A 26925-nucleotide genomic window follows, 5' to 3' on the forward strand; every position below is an offset into this window, starting at 1 on the left:
TGGTCGGCAAACCCTGACCAATCCCGGCTTCGTCCTGGCTTGGCCGCGCTCGTGGCTTGGCTAACGCCAAATCGTCGATGCGATGGCGGAGATCTATGGGTGAAGGTGAATGTTTTGGGTGTGCTCCGTGATAATTGCTGTTGTTAATAGACTCAAAGATAGTTTTGCCGGTCTTCTTTAACAAGCCTTAAAGGATGGCCTCGTTGTGCAACGACGGCCGTCGTGAGCGGACATTCTGTGCCCGCACTGTGCTTCATGCTACCAACAAGACCTAACACCTAACGTGTGACGTACACTTACACATTCTCAATAGCTTTGGCAGCGCACTATGCGCGGACTTGCTGCGCGTGCAGAGAGCACCACCAAAGCTATTGAGAACGAGAACGTGCTCGAAGACGAAGTATTCCTTATAAGAAACATGATAAAACGGTGCGGTGGTCCCCAATAGCTCGTGACAGCTGTTTCAGCACGATACAGCGGCCATGACGGAGTGTAAACACAAACTGGTTGCCAGGCAGAGCTGGCTAGGTGTGGCTATCCAATCCGCGCAGTTCCAAGTATGACGTCACAAGTGGAACCGCCGCCCGGTAGTTTTTCTCAAATTTCTCACGAAGGAGTATGGGAATTTGGAAATCAATGTGCGTTTATGAATGAAGTTGGGACCACGGTTCTGAATATCACAACGTCTTCATACTTTCGGAACAGCAGCGGAGCTGCACTTTAACTCCCTACTGGAGTGTAATATTACTCTCTACTAGGGAGTTAAAGGGCCTGAAGGGAGTGAGGAGACTCCTTTTTGAGGGTGATTGTACTCTACAAAAGGCAGCAATATACGTGGCAAGGAAAAGGAGTTAAAGTACAACCCGTTTTTTAAGAGTGCACACTCATTGATTTGTTGCGAAATTAAGATCGCGGGAAACAGCGTGCCGAAGGCACCCGCACTGCCCCGTCAAGTGCGCCTTCAAAACTACATTGTGCGAGTTTAACACGGGCCTAATGCTGCGAAGTCTACGGCGCGCCGCGCCAAAAACCAAAATCCCAGCAGAAAATACTGAACACGTGAGCAGTAACGTTGCCCGCTAAAAAAGTTCGAGGGCGATTAATGTAACTAATGCGATGACAATGCGTTAGACATTCGTCTTGCTTCTAATTGCTTCTCTTATGCTTCTTACATTTTTAAATACTTTGACAAGTATTTCGACTAGTAGAATGTCCGGGATCCATTGGAGAACGTTGCAGCTTAAAGGCGCGCACTAAACAGCTCGACGAACGTTCTCCAATTATTATGTTCCATGAAAGAACGTAGCTCACGATATCCAAATATGGAATTCATTTACTTCGAGCGAGCGTCTTTACCACGAGACAATGCCATTCAAAGAGCATAATCCGCGTGAGTCTCTTCTTCATCCCTGGAACCGGATCACGTCACAGCGTTCCAACGCATAGCAACACCGCATTCCAGGCGCTGGGGGTTGGGGAGATTTTGCTCTCCTAGCCAATGACGGGCTCCACTGAGGCAAACTGCAGCTCGCGAAGGAAGCGGTTGTGGGAGCATCCCGGTGAACTCGCGGAGGAATACCGCACTGAAAACATAGTGCGCATATGAAATGGAACATTGTGGGCTTTTGGTACCGTTTGATCTAGCTACCTTGGGATTGACAAGTGGACAGCTGTTCAGAATTGACCTCACTTCCCGATATTACAGCATAATCAATGTATAAGCGTCCCGCATTTTGATTGTTTGATGGTGCGCGTCGTCCAAATGATGTGTGGCTATTGTCGCCAGGGCATCGCAGGGCGGGGCATGAGCGCGAAAGAGTGCAGTGAACATTCGGTCGGTTTTGAGCCATTATTTACTTTTTTGCGACAACGAATTTTGGAAAACGTTCACCGTAGGCAACGAATCACACTGTATCAGAAAAAAGTGCACTTCGTATACCTGGTTATTGCCCCTTTAAGCTGACACAACTCAGCCGCTCACGAAACTCTCGTAGAAGGCACGAGACACGTCCGAGTACGTCCAGAGACGAGGAGCAACCGACGACGACGGGTCCAGCTGACGAGCCCCGCGCTTCCACGTGACGAGGGAGAGCGAATCACCTTGCGGAGCGCAGCCTGATTCGCTCTTCTCCGTCACGTGCCGCGCTGCACATGGGCACTTCACTTCAGTGGTTTATCAAGAATCCCAACCATGAAGGTGTGTTGGAAAAAATTGTGTGTGTGTGTGTGTGGGGTCATTATTATAGTTACGTCATTACCGCTTAACGTATCATTATCGACGTCTGTCTGAAGCCGAAATCGCAAGGTCACCCCGTCTAGAGAGTGTACAGGTGAAAAACTTAGGAGTGTCACTGAACATTTGGGGGGTGTTAGGGGGTGTAGGGGGTCTGGATAAATCCCTGTCTCACTTACACTACTACGACGTCGGTTCAAAATGGGGCTTCTAATGCTTATGCATTAATAATGGAAGACGACCGTACAGCTGACCACAAACTAGTCCTTGGTGCATATCTCTCAAGCATGTATGATGAAATTCATTGAAAAGGTTAGCCAGCTGTGAAAGAGAGTGGTTGATATGTCCCTTCAGATGACGCGCCCTTGGAAGGCGCTGGAGAGGTGTGTTAGCTTAGCTCAATTGGTAGAGCCATGGACCGATAATCCAGAAGATGTGGGTTCGAGTCCTACAGCTGGCTAACCTTTTCAGTGACTTCCATCTTTCATCGTTAATTTCTTAGGCACTTGAGGCTTTGTATGTATTTGTCCTTTCTATGTGTTTCAGCTTCAGAACATCAGTTATTTCATCTCAAGCATGCCCGTGTTACTCTGAAAGCGTAATTTGTGTCCCGACGACTGGGTAAAAAATGTAGAATGTTTACAGAGCCGTAGAGTATTCCGTGCATTAATAGGGACACTTTATAGGGAACAAGATGATGAATATCATGAACTCTCAGCAAGTTAAATACAAATGTTCTGGAATTCCGAATTGAATGTATTTTATGTAGGCGAAGCTAGCCTCAGTTCCCCACAACGCAGGTTCCCTTTCCAGTTGACGGTGGAGCGGAGTGGTGATAGCCGCACAATCTCTGACGACTCGCCGATAGTAAGACGCTAAGCCCAGGAATGATGGCCAGGTAACGACCTTCGCAGCCTTTGCAGGGCCATCAGGGACATCATCTGGACCAACACGATGCACCAGGTAAAGACTTCGTTGGAAAAATAATCCACTTAAGTGGAATTTGATCTTGAGTTGCGCTGACCTTGGACGAGAGAACAAAGCGTTAATGTGTCACAGATGTTCTTGAGGAGTGCTACTGAAAATCATAACGTCGTTCAAATCACAGAGACAGAATTTGAGGTCCCCTACAACGTGCTGCATGAGCCGTTGGAATGTGGAGGGTGCATTGAAAAGCCTAAAAGACAGAACGTTGAACTCGCACATACCGGCATGTGTCGTGAACGCAGCCTGCTGTCCGTATACTGCATCCAGCTCTGCTTATCAATAGCCAGACGCTAGATCACATGTATTGAGGTGCATCGAACCCTTCACCAGTTCAACGGTCTATAAACGGAAGCGGGAAAGCGTCTCAGCGAGAACCTTAATTAACGTAACGATAATCGATGCAGAATCGAGGACTGGCATCCTTTTATCGAACCAGTACGGTTGGTGCCGCCCAATGGCTGTCAGAAGATAGGAGATATCCATATCCAGCATACTGGCTATTATCTTGTCAACTGCCTTGCGTCCGGTGGGGGCATACGACAATGTGGGCGTTCTGAGAGTTGTCCAATTCTGAGGGGTAATCCGGGTTTTTACGCAAGCGTAAGTGCAATCGGGCTAACGTTATGCCGTGATACAGAGTAACCGGATGGGGTGATCGATTCGCGACAAGGACGGGAGTACCTCCCACGCCAACTTCCGCTGAAGACCACACTGTGAGGGTCCCTTCCCTCGAATACAAATCTGGCCTCTACTCGATAACGGCTGCGCCACACAGCTACAGGGGCTGAGTGGTGGAAGTCTTCGCATCCAGAAAGCGCTGCGTATGTGGCTGCAGTACGGCAGTTATCACTGACTAGAGGTATAGAGGTTGATGTATACGATTTCTTGTGGTTCTCTTATGTTCCGTTTGCAATGGAGCCGTGAGGGTGTGAGCTTCGACGTCGATGATGCAACGAGATGCAGAACCTCTACGCCGAGAATGCGGTCATGCGATATGCCACGCACGACCAAAACAATGAAAGATGAAAGTCACTGAAAAGGTTAGCCAGCTGTAGGATTCGAACCCACATCTTCTGGATTACCGCACTTTACCCCACACCATTACCACACATTTCCCCACATCTTCTGGAACCTTTGTCGTTTCTATGTTGTTCCAGCCTCAGAACATCAGTTCTCTCATGTGCAACCAAAACAAGTTGAGCGGTAGTGGTGGTTCCCGGGATAAATATATCCACGTCATAAATTCCCGGGACGTCGAGGACGACGTGATTACCATTGGAGTCGCAAAACGGGTTGGGGATGATTCGCTTGGGTCGGGCAACGGCAGTTGCTTCCGGATATCGAAGTTGATGATAGTCACCCTGGTTTCAGAGGCGTAGTAACCGGAGAACCTTAAACGGCACAGGTAATCATGAATGAGGGACCTCCGATGTTGCCGGTGGCCTCTCTTGACATGCGTTCCGAGCGTCGCAGAACAGTAGGGAGCACCGATTAGTTTCCCTGTGCTGGACGAGCAGAAAACCAGGACGGAACTTATCTCCGATGACTTTGTAAGGTGACCCGGATTACCGCAGCGGTATGTATAGCAGACTGTGACGTACGCAAGGCGCGTATTCTACGGCCCGATAGAGGTGGAGTCCATTTTCCTTCCAAACTTAGCTTGTACTGATACAAGTGTCGCTATATGTTTGTGACTTGGGACACATTGACCAGTATGTGCGTTCCGACGAAAAGAGATGGGGGAGGGGCAGGGGCGGATTTAGGGGGTCCGGATGTTCTGACCCCAGACCCCCCTCAATTCCAGAATTAAACATAGGGTTCAATGGACCAATCCCAGCATGCACCTGGCACTTGTCCATAGCGGACCCCCCCCCCCCTCGGAAAAATCCTAGATCCACCCCTGGGGAGGTGGGAGGAAGTTGGCGAATAGCTGGAAAACGTGCCCCTACTGCAAGTGAGTCTGCGAACGTATCCTACCAGCGCGTCGAATCCAGACGAACGTCAGCGCGCAGTTCGCCCTGAAGTCGGCCCAGGACGCATACTGACACCCCTATGTCCCCCACTCCCTCCTGCTGTCCTCTGTCTATACGCCGCTCATAGCCACAGTTGCTTCGCGGCGCTAACACGAAAAATAAATAAATAAAGGTTCGCACTCCGTCTGCAGTTAAGCCGCGCACACGAACGGGAGCACAGCGCAGGTGACTGCCTATGAGGACGTCTGCTTCGCGTTCGCACCGCAATATACTACGTGAAAAGACCTCGGTAAATACGCCGACTTCCGCTTAAAAGTGCGAGCGCTGACTGGCGCGACCATGTTCCTTTGAACACTGTGTTACGCTCTTGGCTGTACAAACACGTACGACACTAACCCTAAGCAGCATTCCAGAAGCAGGTCTCACACTTCTACGCGACTCGCAGACGCTACCCGTAACTCCCGAGCGGCGGTCGGACGCCAAGGCCTATCGCCGCTCCCTGACTGGCCTTGTCTGCGCCGAAGGGGCGCTCACTGATTGGCCTCGTCCGAGTGACGTTTACAGAGAGGGAATTCCGGAATGTCCTCAACATCCGTCGTCTGCCGTTGTCGTGCATTACGTGAAATTCGACAGAAACAAATCCGCTGATTCGCATCGGATTTTCGGCGTGTAACATGGCCCTAATTAATTAATTAATGTGTTACATGGCGCTAATTGGCATCGGATTTTCGGCGTCATTATCGGTGATGAGCGAGGAGTAACATATAGCACTGTATTTCCCGCGTCTCGCGCAGATGCTGTCGCTGCGGTGCGCTAGAGGATAAAGTCCCTTTACTAGAGGATCTGGAGCACATTCTTCTTCATTGCCCACACTACCAACGTTACCCGAACCGCGCTCTCCGGGTAGTCAGCTGGGCTCCCGCCCCTTCTCCTTATCAAAACTGCTTGGTCCCTGTCCGAATCCAGCCGACCAACGCTCTGCGCTCAAAACTTATTTTAACCGTTCTGGACACAATAGGACTTGGGTGCTTATTGTGAAGGGGCTCATTATTTCATTCCTCGCCAGAAAATGAGGTAGACTACCGCCTCTGGCAGTGAAACTCCCCATTCTTCATCTTAACACAAAGTTGTTGTTGTTGTTCTTGTTGTTGTTATTTTTGGAATCGACTGCGACGGACGCCATATTCCCTTTAAAAAGGTGGATTTATTTAAATAATATCCGGCTTTAATACTGCCATCTCGCATTTTCCAGAAAACGTCTAAGTAACAATTTAAGTGATGAATCTTAGGTAATTGGAGCTGGACGGAGCTGGACGGACTCTTAGGTAATTAACCGTCAAGTATACGTTGCGTTTCCCAGAGGTTGTCCTCCCATCCGCATGACCCACATGTGAAAGCCACACCTGCACTCTTAAAAATGAACTTCACCGCATAGCACACTCCTAGCCCACCATAATCTCGAATGATATCGTTATCTGCCCCGATTTGTTGAAAATAGGGGCGTACGCCTTTTTTTGTGACACTTATGCTGTTCATAATTGTCACAAAAAAGGAGTACGACCCCCGTTTTCAACAAATCAGGGCTGATAACAATATCATTCGAGATGATGGTTGGCTAGGAGTGTGCTATGCGGTGAAGTTCATTTTTAAGAGTGTGGGTATCTCTCGTAGCTTTATTATAAGAATTGTGTAAAGGATGCCCTGTATTTTGCGCACTGAGTCCTTGCGCGGGGTTGATTTACCATACGGCATAAACTTGCAATGGGCCAATCGAATCCGCGAATCCTCGAATCCTAGGCAGGGATTCGAGATTCGGGAATCCGAATCCCAACGTCCGAAACCGCGAATCGAATCTTTCGAATCCACCAGCCACGTTCGTTTGTTTCTTTTTCAAAGTAGTGCCTCCGCCGAATGCCTGATTGGCCTGCGGGTTCCATGGCGCGCCAAAACGACTGCACAGAGCTCCGACATTACAAGCTTAAAAGTAAGACGGTTTCGATTAAGTTTTATGAAAAGAATTCACACAATGAAGAAATGGCTAGGAAGCAAGCGAGCTGGTGAAGATGATGCATAATGTAAAAACCCCGAGACTAGGGAACGCGAAATTGAGACCTCGTGTTATGTCTGTCCCTTCGTGTTCCCTAGTCTCGGGGTTTTTACATTATGCAAGAATTCAGAGTCGAGAGTTTATGTATTTCCTATAGCCTATGAACAACATGTTAGACAAATTACACTTAGGAAGAAGCATATGGGCCATGTTTTCTCTTGAATGTGAAGTATTATTTCATTTGTTCTTCATTAAAAAAAGATATCAAATTCTGCTTCAAAACACTTTTAAGTAAAGGTGTTTTTTTCCCCCGGCCTTTCAAACTTCATTCTCTTTTCTTTTTCTTTTTTGAGAAAGGATTCGAAAGATTGGAAATTCGTAAGATTTGTGGATTCGCAGAACCTTCCTTGGATTCGGATTAGGGAAATTCTGGATTCGTCCCCTCCCTAAAATAATATATCTTCCCCTCTAGAGTCACTGAATAGCATCGCTCAGAGTATTGCATTCTTTTTCCCCCCGACACTCTGCCGGACCCCGTCTGGCAACATTGAAAGCGCCGCTCTCCCCACCCACCACACTCTTAAAAACAAACTTCACCGCATGCATAGCACGCACCTAGCCAACCATCATCTCGAATGATATCGTTACGTGCCCTGATTTGTTGAAAACGGGAGGTGTACGCCTTTTTTGTGTCACTTATGCTGTTCATAATTGTCACCAACAAGGCGTACGCCTACCGTTTTCAGCGTACCGAACGTGGAAGTTCATTTTTAAGAGTGCACAACCCCACCCTTAAAAATTAACATCACCGCATAGCACGCTCCTAAAGCCAACTATAATCCCTATATACGAGGGGCGTTCAAGTCAAACCGGAACTTTTCATTTTTCGCAAAAGTAAAATGAACTTACGGGCGAGAAATTAGTTTTATTATTCAACGTAATCCCCAGCTGCACTAATGCTCATGTCCCAGCGTTTCAGGAGGGCTTGGATGCCAGCTGCGTAGAAATCCTTACCGGCGCGTAGCATCCATGATCGGAACGTATATTCTTGACGTCGTCGTCGCAGCTGAAGTGGCGGCCGTCTATTGTAATTAACATTCCAAGCTCCTGTCTGTTCTAATTAACCTTTCAGTTTCCTGTCTGTTGTAATTAACGTTTCAGTTTCCTCTTTATTGTAATTAACATTTCAGTTTTCTCTCGGTAGTTACTGGCCTTTCAGTTTCCTGTCGTAATTAACATTTCAGTTTCATGTCTGTTGTAATTAACCTTTCAGTTTCCTCTCTATTGTAATTAACATTTCAGTTTCCTGTCTGACGTAATTAACATTTCAGTTTTCTCTCTGTAGTTACCAGCCTCTCAGTTTCCTGTCTGTTGTACGAGGCGCGTTCAAGTCAAACCGGGACTTTTCATTTTTCGCAAAAGTAAAATGAACTTACAGACGAGAAATTAGTTTTATTTTTCAACATAATCCCCAGCTGCACTAATGCTCATGTCCCAGCGTTTCAGGAGGGCTTGGATGCCAGCAGCGTAGAAATCCTTACCGGCGCGTAGCATCCATGGTCGGACCGTATATTCTTGTCGTCGTCGTCGCAGCTGAAGTGGCGGCTGTCTATTGTAATTAACATTCCAAGCTCCGGTCTGTTGTAATTAACCTTTCAGTTTCCTGTCTGTTGTTATTAACATCTCAGTTTCCTGTCTGTTGTAATTAACGTTTCAGTTCCCTCTTTATTGTAATTAACATTTCAGTTTTCTCTCGGTAGTTACTGGCCTTTCAGTTTCCTGTCGTAATTAACATTTCAGTTTCCTGTCAGTTGTAATTAACATTTCAGTTTTCTCTCTGTAGTTACTAGCCTCTCAGTTTCCTGTCTGTTGTACGAGGCGCATTCAAGTCAAACCGGGACTTTTCATTTTTCGCAAAAGTAACTTGAACTTACAGACGAGAAATTAGTTTTATTTTTCAACATAATCCCCAGCTGCACTAATGCTCATGTCCCAGCGTTTCAGGAGGGCTTGGATGCCAGCAGCGTAGAAATCCTTACCGGCGCGTAGCATCCATGATCGGACCGTATATTCTTGACGTCGTCGTCGCAGCTGAAGTGGCGGCTGTCTATTGTAATTAACATTCCAAGCTCCTGTCTGTTGTAATTAACCTTTCAGTTTCCTGTCTGTTGTAATTATCGTTTCAGTTTCCTCTTTATTGTAATTAACATTTTAGTTTTCTCTCGGTAATTAGTGGCCTTTCAGTTTCCTGTCGTAATTAACATTTCAGTTTCATGTCTGTTGTAATTAACCTTTCAGTTTCCTCTCTACTGTAATTAACATTTCAGTTTCCTGTCTGACGTAATTAACATTTCAGTTTTCTCTCTGTAGTTACCAGCCTCTCAGTTTCCTGTCTGTTGTACGAGGCGCGTTCAAGTCAAACCGGGACTTTTCATTTTTCGCAAAAGTAAAATGAACTTACAGACGAGAAATTAGTTTTATTTTTCAACATAATCCCCAGCTGGGCACTAATGCTCATGTCCCAGCGTTTCAGGAGGGCTTGGATGCCAGCAGCGTAGAAATCCTTACCGGCGCGTAGCATCCATGATCGGATCGTATATTCTTGACGTCGTCGTCGCAGCTGAAGTGGCGGCTGTCTATTGTAATTAACATTCCAAGCTCATGTCTGTTCTAATTAACCTTTCAGTTTCCTGTCTATTGTTATTAACATTTCAGTTTCCTGTCTGTTGTAATTAACGTTTCAGTTTCCTCTTTATTGTAATTAACATTTCAGTTTTCTCTCGGTAGTTACTGGCCTTTCAGTTTCCTGTCTGTTGTAATTAACATTTCAGTTTTCTCTCTGTAGTTACTAGCCTCTCAGTTTCCTGTCTGTTGTACGAGGCGCGTTCAAGTCAAACCGGGACTTTTCATTTTTCGCAAAAGTAACATGAACTTACAGACGAGAAATTAGTTTTATTTTTCAACATAATCCCCAGCTGCACTAATGCTCATGTCCCAGCGTTTCAGGAGGGCTTGGATGCCAGCAGCGTAGAAATCGTTACCGGCGCGTAGCATCCATGGTCGGACCGTATATTCTTGTCGTCGTCGTCGCAGCTGAAGTGGCGGTTGTCTATTGTAATTAACATTCCAAGCTCCGGTCTGTTGTAATTAACCTTTCAGTTTCCTGTCTGTTGTAATTAACCTTTCAGTTTCCTGTCTGTTGTAATTATCGTTTCAGTTTCCTCTTTATTGTAATTAACATTTTAGTTTTCTCTCGGTAGTTACTGGCCTTTCAGTTTCCTGTCGTAATTAACATTTCAGTTTCATGTCTGTTGTAATTAACCTTTCAGTTTCCTCTCTATTGTAATTAACATTTCAGTTTCCTGCCTGACGTAATTAACATTTCAGTTTTCTCTCTGTAGTTACTAGCCTCTCAGTTTCCTGTCTGTTGTACGAGGCGCGTTCAAGTCAAACCGGGACTTTTCATTTTTCGCAAAAGTAAAATGAACTTACAGACGAGAAATTAGTTTTATTTTTCAACATAATCCCCAGCTGCACTAATGCTCATGTCCCAGCGTTTCAGGAGGGCTTGGATGCCGGCAGCGTAGAAATCGTTACCGGCGCGTAGCATCCATGATCGGACCGTATATTCTTGTCGTCGTCGTCGCAGCTCAAGTGGCGGCTGTCTATTGTAATTAACATTCCAAGCTCCTGTCTGTTCTAATTAACCTTTCAGTTTCCTAGTGTTATTAACATTTCAGTTTCCTGTCTGTTGTAATTAACGTTTCAGTTTCCTCTTTATTGTAATTAACATTTCAGTTTTCTCTCGGTAGTTACTGGCCTTTCAGTTTCCTGTCGTAATTAACATTTCAGTTTCCTGTCAGTTGTAATTAACATTTCAGTTTTCTCTCTGTAGTTACTAGCCTCTCAGTTTCCTGTCTGTTGTACGAGGCGCATTCAAGTCAAACCGGGACTTTTCATTTTTCGCGAAAGTAACATGAACTTACAGACGAGAAATTAGCTTTATTTTTCAACATAATCCCCAGCTGCACTAATGCTCATGTCCCAGCGTTTCAGGAGGGCTTGGATGCCAGCAGCGTAGAAATCCTTACCGGCGCGTAGCATCCATGATCGGACCGTATATTCTTGACGTCGTCGTCGCAGCTGAAGTGGCGGCTGTCTATTGTAATTAACATTCCAAGCTCCTGTCTGTTCTAATTAACCTTTCAGTTTCCTGTCTATTGTTATTAACATTTCAGTTTCCTGTCTGTTGTAATTAACGTTTCAGTTTCCTCTTTATTGTAATTAACATTTCAGTTTTCTCTCGGTAGTTACTGGCCTTTCAGTTTCCTGTCTGTTGTAATTAACATTTCAGTTTTCTCTCTGTAGTTACTAGCCTCTCAGTTTCCTGTCTGTTGTACGAGGCGCGTTCAAGTCAAACCGGGACTTTTCATTTTTCGCAAAAGTAAAATGAACTTACAGACGAGAAATTAGTTTTATTTTTCAACATAATCCCCAGCTGCACTAATGCTCATGTCCCAGCGTTTCAGGAGGGCTTGGATGCCAGCAGCGTAGAAATCGTTACCGGCGCGTAGCATCCATGATCGGACCGTATATTCTTGACGTCGTCGTCGCAGCTGAAGTGGCGGCTGTCTATTGTAATTAACATTCCAAGCTCCTGTCTGTTCTAATTAACCTTTCAGTTTCCTGTCTATTGTTATTAACATTTCAGTTTCCTGTCTGTTGTAATTAACGTTGCAGTTTCCTCTTTATTGTAATTAACATTTCAGTTTTCTCTCGGTAGTTACTGGCCTTTCAGTTTCCTGTCGTAATTAACATTTCAGTTTCCTGTCAGTTGTAATTAACATTTCAGTTTTCTCTCTGTAGTTACTAGCCTCTCAGTTTCCTGTCTGTTGTACGAGGCGCATTCAAGTCAAACCGGGACTTTTCATTTTTCGCAAAAGTAAAATGAACTTACAGGCGAGAAATTAATTTTATTTTTCAACGTAAACTCCAGCTGCATTAATGTACTTGTCCCAGCGTTTCACGAGTGCTTGGATGCCAGCAGCGTAGAAATCCTTACCGGCGCGTAGCATCCATGATCGGACCGTATATTCTTGACGTCGTCGTCGCAGCTGAAGTGGCGGCTGTCTATTGTAATTAACATTCCAAGCTCCTGTCTGTTCTAATTAACCTTTCAGTTTCCTGTCTATTGTTATTAACATTTCAGTTTCCTGTCTGACGTAATTAACATATCAGTTTTCTCCCTGTAGTTACTAGCCTCTCAGATTCCTGTCTGTTGTACGAGGGGCGTTCAAGTCATACCGGGACTTTTCATTTTTCGCAAAAGTAAAATGAACTTACAGGCGAGAAATTAATTTTATTTTTCAACGTAAACTCCAGCTGCATTAATGTACTTGTCCCAGCGTTTCACGAGTGCTTGGATGCCAGCAGCGTAGAAATCCTTACCGGCGCGTAGCAGCCATGATCGGACCGTATATTCTTGACGTCGTCGTCTCTGCTGAAGTGGCGGCTCCCAAGGAACGCCTCCAGTGGCCCGAAGAGATGGAAATCGCTGGGTGCGAGGTCTGGACTGTAAGGGGGATGTGGGAGCAACTCCCAGCCAAGTTTCTGTAAGGTGCGTGTCGTGAGATGCGTGGTATGCGGGCGTGCATTGTCCTGTAGGAGGAGAACTCCTTTGCTGATGAGGCCCGGCCGCTTTTGCTTCAGCTCCTTATGCACAATCCCGAGAACCTGGCAGTAATATGTACTATTTATAGCCCTATATGCACTATTGATACCGAGACATGTTATCCGTCGGTCCTTGAGGATCGGGCGCTCCACAGGTTGGACGTTCTCAGGAACTCTGACACTGGACTCTGAGCCGCCCCGGCCGGGATCGCCCAGCACTGATGTACGGCCGTCTCGGAACCGTTTGCGCCACTCAAACGCTTTGCTGCGGCTAAGTGTATCGTGACCATACCGAGCCTGAGGTTTTCTGTGAGTTTCAGATGACTTTACGCATTCATTCACGAGAAACTTCATGACAATTCACTGTTCGATGTGTGCGCTCACCTCGTTGTCGGCCATCTTGTCCACCACGTGTCTTCTGTTTTGCACAGACTTTGGACCACCACGGGGTGAACGCGGAGGCCTGTCGCGTGTGAAAATGACGAAAAAGAAGTAGCTCGAGCCATTTGTACACTCAGGAGACAGAAAGTCCCACTTTGACTTGAACGCCCCCGTACATCCGTCTCGCACCTGATTTGTTGAAAACAGGGGGCGTACGCCTTTTATGTACCAATTATGTACTGCATAAGCTGTAAAAACAAAAAAAAAGAGAAAAAAACATAGAGGCGTACGCGTTGCATTTTCAACAAATCAGGGGAGAGGCCGACGTCATTCGGGATGATGGTTGGCATTAACCTCCATGTGTAAAATCTATGATTGGCTGCGATAGCCAAAGTATGCATCACAATCAAATCACTCATTGTTTAAAATGTGATATCATATCAGCTTCCCACCTGGTGTCTCCTGATTTCTTGAATTCCCCAGTGATAGTTATAGAACCACCTGGGCCGATGAAGATCAGATTTTTCGAGTATATGAAGACATCCTACGAGAGAAAGGGGAAAAAATATTAGCAGTCGTACTGCCGCTAGCAGGCCACGCGGTCGAACCGTACCCGCTTATAAGGCTGTTGCAGCAAACAGTGCTGTGTATTAAAAGAGAGTCTGGTCATTAGGAGGAGCCCAAAAAGGGGGCTCGACCTACCAATCAAACTTGGGCGCATTTCATTGGTTGCCGTATTTCATAGGGGCTGTCATGACACTATAATTTCTCCAAAATGGAGAATGCCGCTTGGAACGGCCAAGCGAAGATTTCGTAACAACAAATTTTCACAGACAACATAAATTTCATATTGAGAGTTTATATCATCATCTGCAAAATCAGCTTCAACTTTCCAGCTCATTCAATCAGCCATCATTATTAAGGCGCTAACGTTAGGCCTAGGCCTAGGCTAAAGTTAGGCCTAGTGAAGACCGCGATCCCAAGAAAATATCAAGAAAGACGGACGTGATCAGTAAGTGTTTGCATCATATCGTTGAATTTTATTTATACATACATCTTACCGCAATTTTGATTCAATCTACTTACGTTACGTGATTTAAAAGTTAACACCGGCACTCGTCTGCTACGAGGAAGCGGTTGTACCACTCTCGTGGTCATTCACGTCTGCCAGCAACCATTTCTGCAATTCTGAGCCTTCCCAACATGCCCTTCTCTCCGTGCAGATGGCGTTGATCAAAGTGGGCGCAAAATCCGTCGTTTTTGTCTGTCACCAGCGATACCCGTTTCAATCCAAATCCGTCCAGTTTCTCCAAAATGGTGGCACCCAGTTTAATAAGGGTGAACTATAAGTACTGGATGGATGTAATAAAAAAAGAATTGTATGTCGACCTGTGATTGGCCAGAGAGCCCATAGAGTGGGTGGAGCTCGAGGTATAGGCAGGTCCCATGTATGGCCACGGAAAAAAAAATTGGGGAGTTTCATCGGCGGGTTCTGCATGGTTTTTCGAGCGGTATGCGTCTAGGACAGCTACAGAGCATGAGGGAAATTCACAGGAAAAGCGGTTTGTCTTGTCAAGTGCGAACAACTCGGGACCATGTATTTGAAAGTGCCACGTCGTCTGATAAACTACCGCGCGTTCCATATTATGGTCCGCTGACGTTCGCACCAACTGGCACACAGCAACAGGTCTATTGGTGTACGAGAAAGGCTGATTCACATTACCGCGTTTATACGGCTGCGTACACGTATACCTTCGTTCCATCCTGAAAGATGCTCCGTTGTGATGATTCGCTGTAAGCGGACGTAACACGCAAGCGCAGCTGTTATGCGGGTGCTCAAAAAGACAGTCACTGTTTAATGCCGTAATATTTCGTGCCATTCGTGCAGTGCCACAGGAACTGTTTATGCCGCTGTGACACACGCATCAGGCTGATCGCTGAACGGCAGGACAATTTAAGGTTTTGTACCGATTGAAACCATTTTGGAGCACCAGCCAGAGCTCCAAGGGCCTTTGACAAACTTCCAACCGATGACCACACGAGGCTATGATATTTCAAAGAGACCATGTTCCATCGTCGAGTGGCCATTAGTTCGGTCATCTGATCATTGATCATCGATGGATCATCGATATCTTTCAAACAACTCAGAGGGAAAAGGCGCTGGCGCCAATCGCATGAAGCCGCGTCAGCACCTCTTTTCCGTGAGTTGTCTGAATTCGTTAATTTCTGGGTGTTTGAGGCTTATGTATCTGTGTCGTCCCTAATTGTGGTATGCCTCGGCCATCTCTTCTTGTTTGCGTCCATTGAAATCTTTGGGCGACAACTGTGGTTGTCGCATGTTGTTGTTATGCACAGAAATGCCTCAGGAGCAGCCTGTTGTTCGTAGCAACAGACCTTTGATGTGTATCGTCACATCGAAGCCCAGGGATACAGAATAGTAGCAAGTACCTCTGTACCAAGTACCGGCGAAAAAGTGTTCTCAGTCCCCCCCCCCCCCCACACACACACATTCTGTTAGTGTTCTCAGTAATCTGGAATCTATAAGTACATAGTTATTTCTTACATTACCAACATCTTCCAGATCATATAGAATTGCAAGCCAATGTTCAGATCAGCAGACACCAGTGTTGTTAGTTATTCAGATGCATATACCAGTTAGTCTTTTCAACTATGAAGGGAGACAACATATGGTGGATGCATGGAAACCATGTCTGAAACTCATGGGGGAATAAATACTGTAGGGCTTTCAACAATAAATTTGAAATTGGAAATTGTAAGACTCCAACGTACCAGTGAAACACAAACGCAGCTACATTACCATTTCATAAAATTTGTTTCGAGTCTTCAGATGTCTCCACATGCGTTCTTCCAGGCCATCCATAATGTTCTCTTCCAGGGGTGATTGCGTGAGCATCAAATTAATATAGGTAGTCACTGACCCTTCTGAAAGCTGCAGATGGAAACCGCCATGAAGTAAATGCGTAGTATGTAGTATGATAAGCTAGTGCCAGTGCGTAGTATGATAAGCTAGCCTTCCACACAGGTGACTGTATCTGTCTTGCGGTTCAGTTTCACTCTTTCGTGGTCACTCACCTGCAAGCATAGCTGGGCGTCCTCACTCATGAGGACCCTCATGAAGACGCCTCACCCTCACCTCACGACGATGAGGTGAGGGTGAGTGAGGCCAGACCACGCTGAATGTTCCTCACGACGACAGTCGTGAGGCATTGTCCCTCATGAGGCCCACCGTGAGGCTCCTCATGAGTCCAGTCGTCGTGAGGCCAGCAATACGTGAGGGTACAAGGTATTCCGTGAGGAGCCTCACAGATGAGGCCTTTCGTGAGGGACCTCAGGGATGAGGCCGTGAGGCCTTTCGTGAGGGACCTCACGGTTGAGGCCATGAGGCCTTTCGTGAGGGGCCTCACGGATGAGGTGATGGGTTCGGGCTCCTTTTTGCAGATGCCAAACATTAACGTTAAGTCTCACTGTGACAGTAACACCTGTCACGAAATTTATCCAAGCACAGCACGAAACCCTATAAGCAGTTTAATGCCGCGTAGTATCATTAGTACCAACTACCGACACAGTAGTTCAACGCCAACGTGTCATGTGAACGTGACAGAAAGTTCTTTTGAGGCTCATGTGCCTCCTAGTGACTTGAAGACACATCAGACCATGAGGGTATTCACGAGGCGACATCTGGGGGCACCTGGGTGGCGTATTCTTGGGGCACCTTGGCGAAGGGAACCGTCGTGTGCTGCCATCATGTGTTGTGCGGGCAATTCGGGAAAAGTTTCCTTCGACGTACTACACTGGATTTAGACCTACATTGCAGAGAGAAAACTGATGTACCATAACTATTTTCAATACATACTTTTGTGGATCTATGCTACATTGTCAACTCATTTCATACAAAGGAGCAGTGAAACAAAATTGCTGTTTGCTAATGTTCTCTTGTGCCGAGTCTCCTCATTGTCGAAATGTCGATAGTTGACATTTAGCACAATAATATCTGCTATGCACTTTTGACGATACAGCAACCGAATGGTTCACGTACTTTGCGAACCTTCCTTTCACAGGCAGCAGCGACACATCTCTAAACGGTGTTGCCTGGCCTCTACAAGTGCCTTCTTGTCTACAGGGAGCTCGTTCTTCGTTAGACTGGGCACTTCATCGGGAGGGTTTGCAGCCCATGCGTCGTCAAATGTAGGCCATTTATGGTAGAGCTCTACCACCTTGTCCAGAAGCTTGCGAGCATAATCTGAAAACGGCAACAAAATGTGCTCATGCTTTTGAATTTAATATGGATAGGCTGACATGGCACCGGCTCAGTACTTGTGTCTTGTTCGTGGTTCACTTACTGAAGGTAGGCTCCTCCTTGACGGGCAGTGCAACATACTCTCCAGAGTACACCCTCGATCGCTTCGTGAGGTAGCGCAGTTCTCCATCTTCTGTGAAAGCATGGGCCCTGTTGGAGTTTTCATTGAAATGCAGGATGGCCAGCTGCGTCCTACATGTTCAATGGGGAAAGTAATTATCCTGGTGCCTTATATGTAAGCGTACTTCATAAATTCGCAATACATTTGCATGCACACAAATAATTTCCAGCAGAATGCAGCTTACTGAATAGGCCTACAAACCTGCATTTCATAGTTTTGGGGCCATACCCAACAGACTTGGAAGCAAACCGGATGAGAAGGCTGTGGAATGCTTCCAAGTTTGATGTCTGACCATCAGGAGAAAGCTTTGGAATATCCTTCAGCAGATACTTTGCCAGAGTTATCTCTGCAAGCTTCCTTGGAGGCTGTGACCCTTCACAGGAACATAATATATAATTAGAGTTAACACAAATGAGAAAAACTATTGCATGTTGAATAGCTCTGTTGCAAGTTCATTTACCAGGAGTGAGCCACGGTCGGTGGTTCTGGTCCAGGACAGGGTGCAGACAGCGTGTATATGGGTCTTCATGGCCGTCATGAATGTTGCACACATGATTGTTGAGGCTCTTCCACATCGATAACGCACGTTCTGCATCTCCTTCGCTGTGGGTGACACAGTAGTACAGATGCGTCACCACGGGCTTTGAGCATAGCTCAAGTGGCATGGCCAGACCCCTCTTTTCAAGGGAGACTCCGGGACATTTCGAAACTATCTCAATAGCTGAGTAAATAGGTTCGATACATCCTTCTGATATGCGAAATAAAGTTGGTTTGGAAGTCAGGGACTCGTTAGTTGCCAAAAGAGCTGGGATGCTCAAAACAAAACCGAAACTTCTGAAGGTTCCCTTTCCTAGCTCCTGTACCACGCGTGACCTTTTAAAAGGGGGGTCTGGCCATTCGTGGGACCTGTCAATGTCCGAAGCTCCGCCCACTTTTATTACAGTCTGACACACGAGACTACCGGTGACGTCACGCGTGGCACAGGAGTAGGAAAGGTAAGCTTTTGAAGTTTCGGTTTGGTTTTGAGCTTCCAAGCTCTTTTGGCAGCTAACGACTCCCCGACTTCAAACCGACTTTATTTCGCATATCCGAAGAATGTATCGAACCTCTTTCCACAGCCATTGTAACAGTTTCGGATTGTCCCGGAGTCTTCCTTTAACGATCGCGAGCTGCCAGATCCGGCTTGCTAAGGCCCTCTATTATTTCGCTCTGCGGTGTCTTATAGCTGTGCAATTGAATTGACAAAAAAAAAAGCCGTCTGAGAAATCAGTCGCGGACGCGTGTCAAGATCTTCTTGTGACGTAGTGAAGGTTCCGTGCGCCGTTTCTTCTGAGCTTATTATAGCGCTACTTATCGATGACCTGCGCCCCTACGTCAATGATTACGTTTTGCCGCCGCGCAAAGGATGCTGGTAGCCACTATCGGCTTCCTCAGCCTATCAGCCGACGGGTTGTTCGCGCATCTTGCCCACTACAGCAAAATATGACATCGAACCGGTCTTGTCGTGACGTCACATGTTTGTAAACAGAGGGCCGTCCATACATGCTTGAGCCAACACCACCTAGATAGAGAAAGCCTGCTTACTCATCGCCGTGACGTAACAACTCAGCCAGCCAATAAGGATCGGGTTTTCAACGGCTGATAGCCAATCGCGAACGTGCTCTCAGCGGTCGTAGCCATGAAGACGAGCCACCGTCAGCCACATGGGCAGCCACTGTCGTCTGCGACGGAGTCGTTTGGACGGGGAACGTCCTCGCGTACTAAATGGGAAAACAAAATAAGGCGCCAAATAGTTCCACATTTTTCTCGAGACTAATTTTCTGGAAAGCCCGTTGCACTGTTAGTCCACAGGTTCAAATCTGCGTAGTTAGCCGCAATCATTGGCGAGTTCTTGAACTGACAACATTGGCAAATCGCTGTAGCGGACCAATTCTGACTATATGTATCCAGGAAGCGGAGGAAGGAGAGGAGGCATTAAACGGGCTTTCTGTATCAAGGTGACGTCGCTTGAGCTGCGCCGCCGCGCGTCACTGGTCACGTGAGCGGAGCAGCATACGTCACGACGTCCTCTCGTTCTGCGATGCGCTCTTTCCACGAGGGGACGAATTTTTCAAAGGTGGGCTGAAGAGAGCCCTCGCGCTCGCTCTGTATAATAGTCTTTTCGCACGAACTCATTTTATTCGTTGGAGAAAACTCTGCACCGAAAAAAATAAATAAATAAATCGGAAGTCACCTAAGTGCTCCTTCAACGAAGGGGGATCGTCATCACATCTGTGGAAGTGATCAGCAGCGTACGAGGCCTTATGTGCAAATCTGCGCGTCTTACCGCGAGATTGTCGGATCAAAAATAGTTACCGAGGTTGAAAGACGTTCCAAGCGGCGGAATGAGACGGCAAACGCGTTGTTTAAGAATTCTTCGGACGCCTACCATGGGGGCGGCCATCTTTAAGATGACGTGTGTATTGACGTTCGCTGTGACGCGTGACCAGGACCCGTCCAGAATGCGTAGCGTTCTCTCGGCACGCCTCGGTTTCTTTGCTTTTCCTCGTTTTTGTGATTTCAAGTGAGCGCACCGATGCAACTGAGGCTACGAGTGGCGTACAGATGTGAACGGATAGATGGAGAGAGGATAGGCAGGAAGGAGTGTGGGGGGAAACGGGGTTCGTATGCACCCTGGACCGACTTTAGGGGAAACCGTGCAGACATCCGTTCGGAAAATAGAGGGAAAAACCTCATACAGCACAGCTGGTGGTAGGATTCGAACCCACGACCACCTTTGACCTCAGCACCAACTTGGCTACCACGCCAGAACGATAGAACGAGTGGGGCCCCTTAACCCGCTCAGTCATGCAGAAGGTGGCGCTTTCTTCTATGGACCGATACACTGGGGGACGGCTAGTGTTGACACTGCTGGTGCCTTCCCTTTGTATGTGCATTCAATGAGGTCACGTTGCACTTTTGTTGTGTTGGAAAACTTTTGTTTTGTTTTGTACACGTTTTGTCCACCCCTGCATTGGCCCCAACCGGGGGCTGGACTCAATAAAATGAAGCATAATGCTCACCGGGGTTGCGGAATGGGATCACCCATTCCATTCCAATCAATTCAATTCCGAGGAATGGAGATGTGTGATAATTCCATTCCTTTCAATTCCTCGGAATGAAAAGGTATGGCCAATTCCCACTCCTGGAATGGCTTGGCAATCCCATTCAATTCCTTTAATTCCATCAATAAAAGGAAAAGGACCGGTAACCGTGCTGGGCAGCCCAGCAGTGCTATAGAGGCGATTGACCCATTTACCCATCACGAAAAAAGCAAAAAGACAAGGTTATTTTGCCCTTGACCGTGTGGCACCAAGACCAGTCCATTCCAATTCCATTCCGCCAGCGAAAAAATGCCTAATTCCATTCCATTTCCCGAACAGTTTCCGCCATTCCATATTCCAATTCCATTCCGGGCTCTGCTAAATCTGGAATGATTCCGGAATCATTCCAACCTCGGAGTGGCAACTCCGCAACCCTGATGCTCAGAATGGCCAATGCCTGCCACGTATTCGCAGCCCTCTCGAGATGTGTAGCCCGACTCCGTCCATGGGTAAGAGTGTCCCGCCTTTATTTAATATTCGCTACAGTAACGACTGTGCTCGCGACACTCACCTCTGGTAAGAGCGTTGACATCATGTTCTTTGGACAAGTGACATGCATCTCCGTGAACATCACGTTATTGAAAGTTTTATCATTCGACGCTGGAACGTAATTGAAGATCTTGTAAAAAGTGGCGACTTCCAGCTTTTCTTCCTTTCCAACCATGACGCCGTCAAACCAAAACTGAAAATGAATTAGTGGTCAGCATGATTCTATGCCTTATTGAAGCTGAGTACACCTATTTATCGTACATTAGCAGAAAGACAACTTGGTCCAAACCACGTGACAATGATCGATATCAGGCAAAACAGGGTTGCGGAATGAGGCCTCCCATTCCGTTCCAATTCCATTTCGAGGAATGGAGATTTGCGATAATTCCATTCCTTTCCATTCCTCGGAATGAAAAGGTATCGTCAGTTCCCACTCCTGGAATGGCTTGGCAACCCAATTCCATTTCGTTAATTTCCTCAATAAAAGGAAAGGACCGGTAACCATACTGGCAAGTCCAGCAGTGCTAGAGGAGATTGACATCACCAAGCACGGAAAAAGCACAAAGACAATGTTATTTCACCCTTGACCGTGTGCAGGTGCGGTGCAAAGGGTGCGAGGGCAGAAACCAGCTTGCTGAAACCAAAACTGCCACCGGGGCACCCAAATCGTTCCATTCCCATTCCTAGGGCAGTTTTCGCCATTCCATTCCAATTCTATTCCGGGTTCTGCTAAACCTGGAATGATTCCGGAATCATTCCAACTCCGGAGTGGCAACTCCGCAACCCTGATGCAAACCGTCACGGGGAATTCGCACGCACATCAGGGATACGCTGAAGGGAAAGTGCTGTAGGGACAGAGCGTGTACGAAGGCTAAATGAACAAAAGAAGCTTCAATGAGCGTTACTTACTTAACTAATTCATCATTCGTGGCATTACGTCGCGAGATAACGATGATAATGAGCGACGCCACAGTGATAGATTCTGCCCACGTTGGCGTTGTTTAACTTGTGCCCAAATCTCAACATACCGCACTCCGCATTTAAAGGTTAGCTATACCGATATCCCAAACAATCGAAACGATTGTGGTATTCTGAAAGCCCACATCCAGCTCTCCCCAAAATGCAACTTCATTCTCCCAGTTCGGTACAGTACCATGTAAAAAAACAACAACAACAACAAGAGATAATTCATTCCGAAACATACATGGGCGCAGCCATTTTTATGACGTAGATGCACCCGAACGGGTATTGTGACGTATACACCGTTTTCCAGCCAGCCTCACACCCAGCGCTTTCGTACGCAGCACACTCCAGCAAGGAGGAAAGCGATATCAGGGAGGAAGCATACGGCCCGTGTGTTTTCCTTCTCTCTGGCATGTGTGGTAAACAGTTTTCAATGTGCTCCCCGAACTAGACGGCGCCGCGTTTCCACAGGGGTGGCATCCAGTGTATGGCTCCGTAGACGGAAGCCTGCTGGGCGAACGCAATGCATCCTGGACAGGTCCTGGTCGCACGTCACAGCAAACGTCAAGGCACACGTGACCTTAAAGATGGCGGCGCCCGTGATCGACGGCCAAACCGTTTGTAAACAATGCGGTTGTTGTTTCTGGACGACGTTTTGGATGTTTTTCGATCGCGGTAATTATTTTTTCCGATAATGCCGCAGTAAAACGCACAGTTTTACACATAAAGCCTCGTATTGTTGACAGCTTCCAAAGATGTGATGACGATCGCGCGTTAAGACCGCTGATCTCGATTGTAAAAGGCTGGATCGCGGATAGGGAGCGCGAGCGTGCGGCAACCGGCCGCTATCTTACTGTACCCAAAACAGTCGCCGCAACGATCATGGCAACTTCTTGCAATTACGGTCGTACCAACCGTACTGGCAAGGTTACAGGGCCGAAATTTCTACAGGTGAGTCATTCTTTATCAAGGAATAAATAGGCGTCCATTCTGTACATTTATTTGACAATTATGAAGTGTTTTTTTTTGCCCAAAACCAGCACTGCACTCTAAATCAGGTAACGCATATGTAACGGTTAAGTACCGCTTGGCCAAGAGGTACATTTTTTAAAAAATGTACCTCTTAAAATTAAGAGGTACATGCGCCCTCACATGCGGTACATGTAACGGATAGCGCGCAGCGATTTAGGCCTACCCGTCGTGGTGGTTCCCCTCCTCCACGATATATTAACAGCCCCAGGAAGCTACGCTGCACGATAAATATAACAAACAAATACCTTTATTCGAAAATTATATCCATTTCAGGGTTGATGCTTGTCCATCGCGAGCGTGGATTGTCATGATGCACAAACGCCGAACACACGGGGTACAACGTATATGGATGAACGATGACCACTGCGTCTCTCCTTCACCACTGCAGCTGCTCTGTGGTCACGCTTCTTTATCTCTTCCACACCTTTGGATAGCTGTTCTTCCCCAACTTCCGTTTCTTCCGCAGAACGTAACACCAACCACAGTAGACGATTGACTCACCCATTTACGACATCGCTTGACGTAACCTAGGAGAAAATACAATGTAAAAAAATCCAACAACCGAAATAGCTTGCCTGAAAAACATGCTTCCTTGCTTGTGTAATCCAGGTGTAAAATGCACTCTCGGCTCCTCTAATTCACGCATCAACGTTCGTGCATGAAGCACAAAGTTCGTTGTCTCCGTCCCTCAGTCGTTGTGTCCAGCCTGCCGGTGATCAGGACCACTGGGAATCAGAGCGAAGATGAACGAAAATGCATCGTGAAGACGAATAATTACTTCAGAGATATAATACGCACCTTAAATGACTTCAATCTTGAACGCGTCGAACGAATTTCTTGGAAGACCGAGCAGACTCGTCCTCGCTCCCCGACGTTTCAAAACAAACTGATTTGCAGCGGTTGCAAAGAAACGAATTCTTCCCAAACATGCGATCCCTCACGGTCATGGGTTCTAGTTATTGCACTTCTTTGACAGAATGATAGTGCTGATCCATTACGGCACTGCTGCATAAGGGAATTTATAGACTGGTATTCGGAATCACACGAAATATTTTTGCAGCGCATGGATATCGTGAGAAGGCGTTCGTACTCATGCGCCGGAAACACGCGGTACACATGAGGTACAGCTGCTATAGATCGCGCTTAAAAGGTACCTAGCCGGTACGGATGGGTCTCGGAGCCCTTGTACCGTTTGAATTTCGCAGTGGTCGCGGACTGTACCTGCTGGTTGAGGACTGCACCTCATGTGTACCGCCTGGCCCAGGTGCGGGTCCTCTTTCATGCGGTACATATCGGGTGTCGGATTTAGAGTGTGGGTGCAAGTTGTTTGATCGCTCTTCCGAGGTTCAATCGAACACACTTGCATTTTACCCGCCGGCAAATACAGTTTGAGTGCATAATATGCTGGAGAGAACATGTTACGCTACACTGATAGTGGTGTCATCAATATGTGCGAGCACTCGAGCGCTTTTCTGCATGCATTGCTAGCACGGTACCAAGTGCACAGTCATTTTTTTGAACCACCTTCGCGTATAGGTTCAGTATTACGACGTAATAAGGCCAAGAGGGTCACCTTTTTTCATGTATTGGTATTTTTTTGTGCCTTGGTTTGATTTGTGACAAAATCCTACGTAACGGTGGTGTGGTGTGACTTGGATACCACCTTTGTGTCTGAGCTATGTTGTCAGCTTGTTGCGATAATAATAATTTGTAGCTTGTCGTGTTATTTGTACAGTGTGGTCTCTGAATACAGGTTTCCTCACGGGGGCTACCCAGAGGATCGTCTGTGTCATCGAGCATCATCTGTGTCATCGTCTGATGCGATCGAGCTTACAGTATCAGTACAGTACAGTAAGTATCATGCTCCTCATTCACGGGTTCCAACTTTACGGGGAGGAACCACCCCAGTGCACGCACTGTGGTGAGCCTCTCTCAATTTTGCACATTCTCTTTACATGTTCACATCATGGAACACATCACTTCAGAGAGTTTTATATACACCTTAGGCCCCTTCACCCAGCATTGTGTCTTAGTGATGAAGCTATAATTCTTTTTAGAATAGCGTTTAAACGTTGGAATTTTTAAAAGATATTGGAATTGTAAACCCTGTTTTAAACTGATGTTTTAAACATTTATGCAATGCTTTCCTTCACAGCTGCCTCGACATACGCAAGAAATGGGTACAAAACCTGAGCAGTGCCCAAACTTCGATCACCGCAGCACCTCCAAAAAGTAAAAGCATATGTGTCACATGAGATTTTTAAAGGTATTCATAGTATATAATACCTTGTATTAACTGTTGTAGATCTAACCCACCTCTACAGTATACACCCTCAGGAATTAAACCTCGTTGTAGAACTGTGATCATTGTTTCAGTTACTAGGCATGCACATATATGCTATAAGAAGAAAATTATTTCTTGAGAATGCACTACTGTTGATCACACTCATGCAGCTGTAGGTTTACCTTCGGCCTCTTGGAACTCTCTGTAGTTGCCTTAGCTGCAGGAGGAGTGTCCTCCAGCATGTCAACTACTTGCAGAAATATTGACGTATTTAAGATTATGACACAGTTTGAAGGATTTCAATTCAGGAAATTTGCAGTGGCAGGGCCTGCCAGAGTGAAACCTACTGAATATTTTATGGTGTCGAAGTGGCAGTTCCTTCAGGATAGGAATATCTTAGATGGGAGCAAAAAGCTTGAAATTAACAAAGTGTTGTTTGCATTAAGCAATTTGTAATATACTAAACACATAGGCAGCAAAACAAAAATTTAAAATTCAGCATGTATGAAAATTGGGTGCAACAAATTTGCATAATGTACCTGTACATTGTCATTCCTGAGATATATATTGTCATTGCAGGGAGGTCACAAAACAATAAATGTATTGTTTTGTCACTTCCCTGCACATTCTTCCCTGCACACTATCTTGAAATGCGTATATGCCAGAATAAATGTTGAACTTGAAAAATGTATATTCTCTTTATTCATAGAGCATAACATCACTTATCTTCTTTACAAAAGCATATCGTGTTACATCTTTGTCACGCAGAATGCACAACCAAGAAAGCCATCTTCCATTAAACATCACGTTTGACATGATTCAGTTGGTATCATTTCATAGACAGGGTACTCCAGGGCTCCAGTTTCAAGCTCCAAATCGTCATGTTGCAGTTTGGAAATCGTACATCTGTAGTGCAAGAGAGCCCTCGCACATTAAAATGTAAGATGGGAGTCACTGTTAATGCAAAGTAACTGAGAGAGACTGACGCTGCAGAAAAATGTGCAAACTGCGGAAAGTGCCATAGAAGATCTTCAGAAATCGTGCCTGGTTTCACGGCAGTGCTACCACACTCACTTTTAGATGACGATGATAATGACTGGAGTTTCAGGTGTGCAGCTGCATTTTTTGCAACGTGTTCCACATAACAAGCATGACAAAGTCAGCAGTGGATGGCAGGCCCCCGTCCCTACGCAGCTTTGTTCACGCTGCAGTTCTATTCAGCAAAAGCATGTGAGTACGCGTGAAGGACATTCAATTTCACCTGCACATAATCAGAGCAAGTGA

At 46.3% G+C, this 26925-nt stretch overlaps 1 protein-coding gene and 1 long non-coding RNA gene across 4 annotated transcripts in view; both read right to left on the reverse strand.

Annotated features, from left to right (window-relative positions):
* Positions 1-26925, reverse strand: part of LOC135373363 (uncharacterized) — a 93332-nt gene that overhangs the window by 2268 nt on the left and 64139 nt on the right. For 2 of the 3 annotated variants that reach the window (XM_064606582.1, XM_064606578.1), the window contains one exon: positions 13744-13835. In XM_064606582.1, coding sequence (XP_064462652.1) covers positions 13744-13835 — 92 coding nt within the window. Of the gene's footprint in view, positions 1-13743; positions 13836-21384; positions 21556-26925 lie in introns of all 3 variants that reach the window. The other variant, XM_064606580.1, reaches the window with a different exon arrangement.
* LOC135373338 (uncharacterized) lies at positions 23711-24228 on the reverse strand. Its single transcript, XR_010416415.1, has 3 exons — positions 24156-24228; positions 23933-24082; positions 23711-23884 (listed from the first exon to the last, which is right to left on the reverse strand). It is a non-coding gene; the product is annotated as an uncharacterized LOC135373338 (long non-coding RNA).

This window comes from Ornithodoros turicata, chromosome 1, assembly GCF_037126465.1.
Source record: "Ornithodoros turicata isolate Travis chromosome 1, ASM3712646v1, whole genome shotgun sequence".
NCBI classification, from domain to species: Eukaryota; Metazoa; Arthropoda; class Arachnida; order Ixodida; family Argasidae; genus Ornithodoros; species Ornithodoros turicata.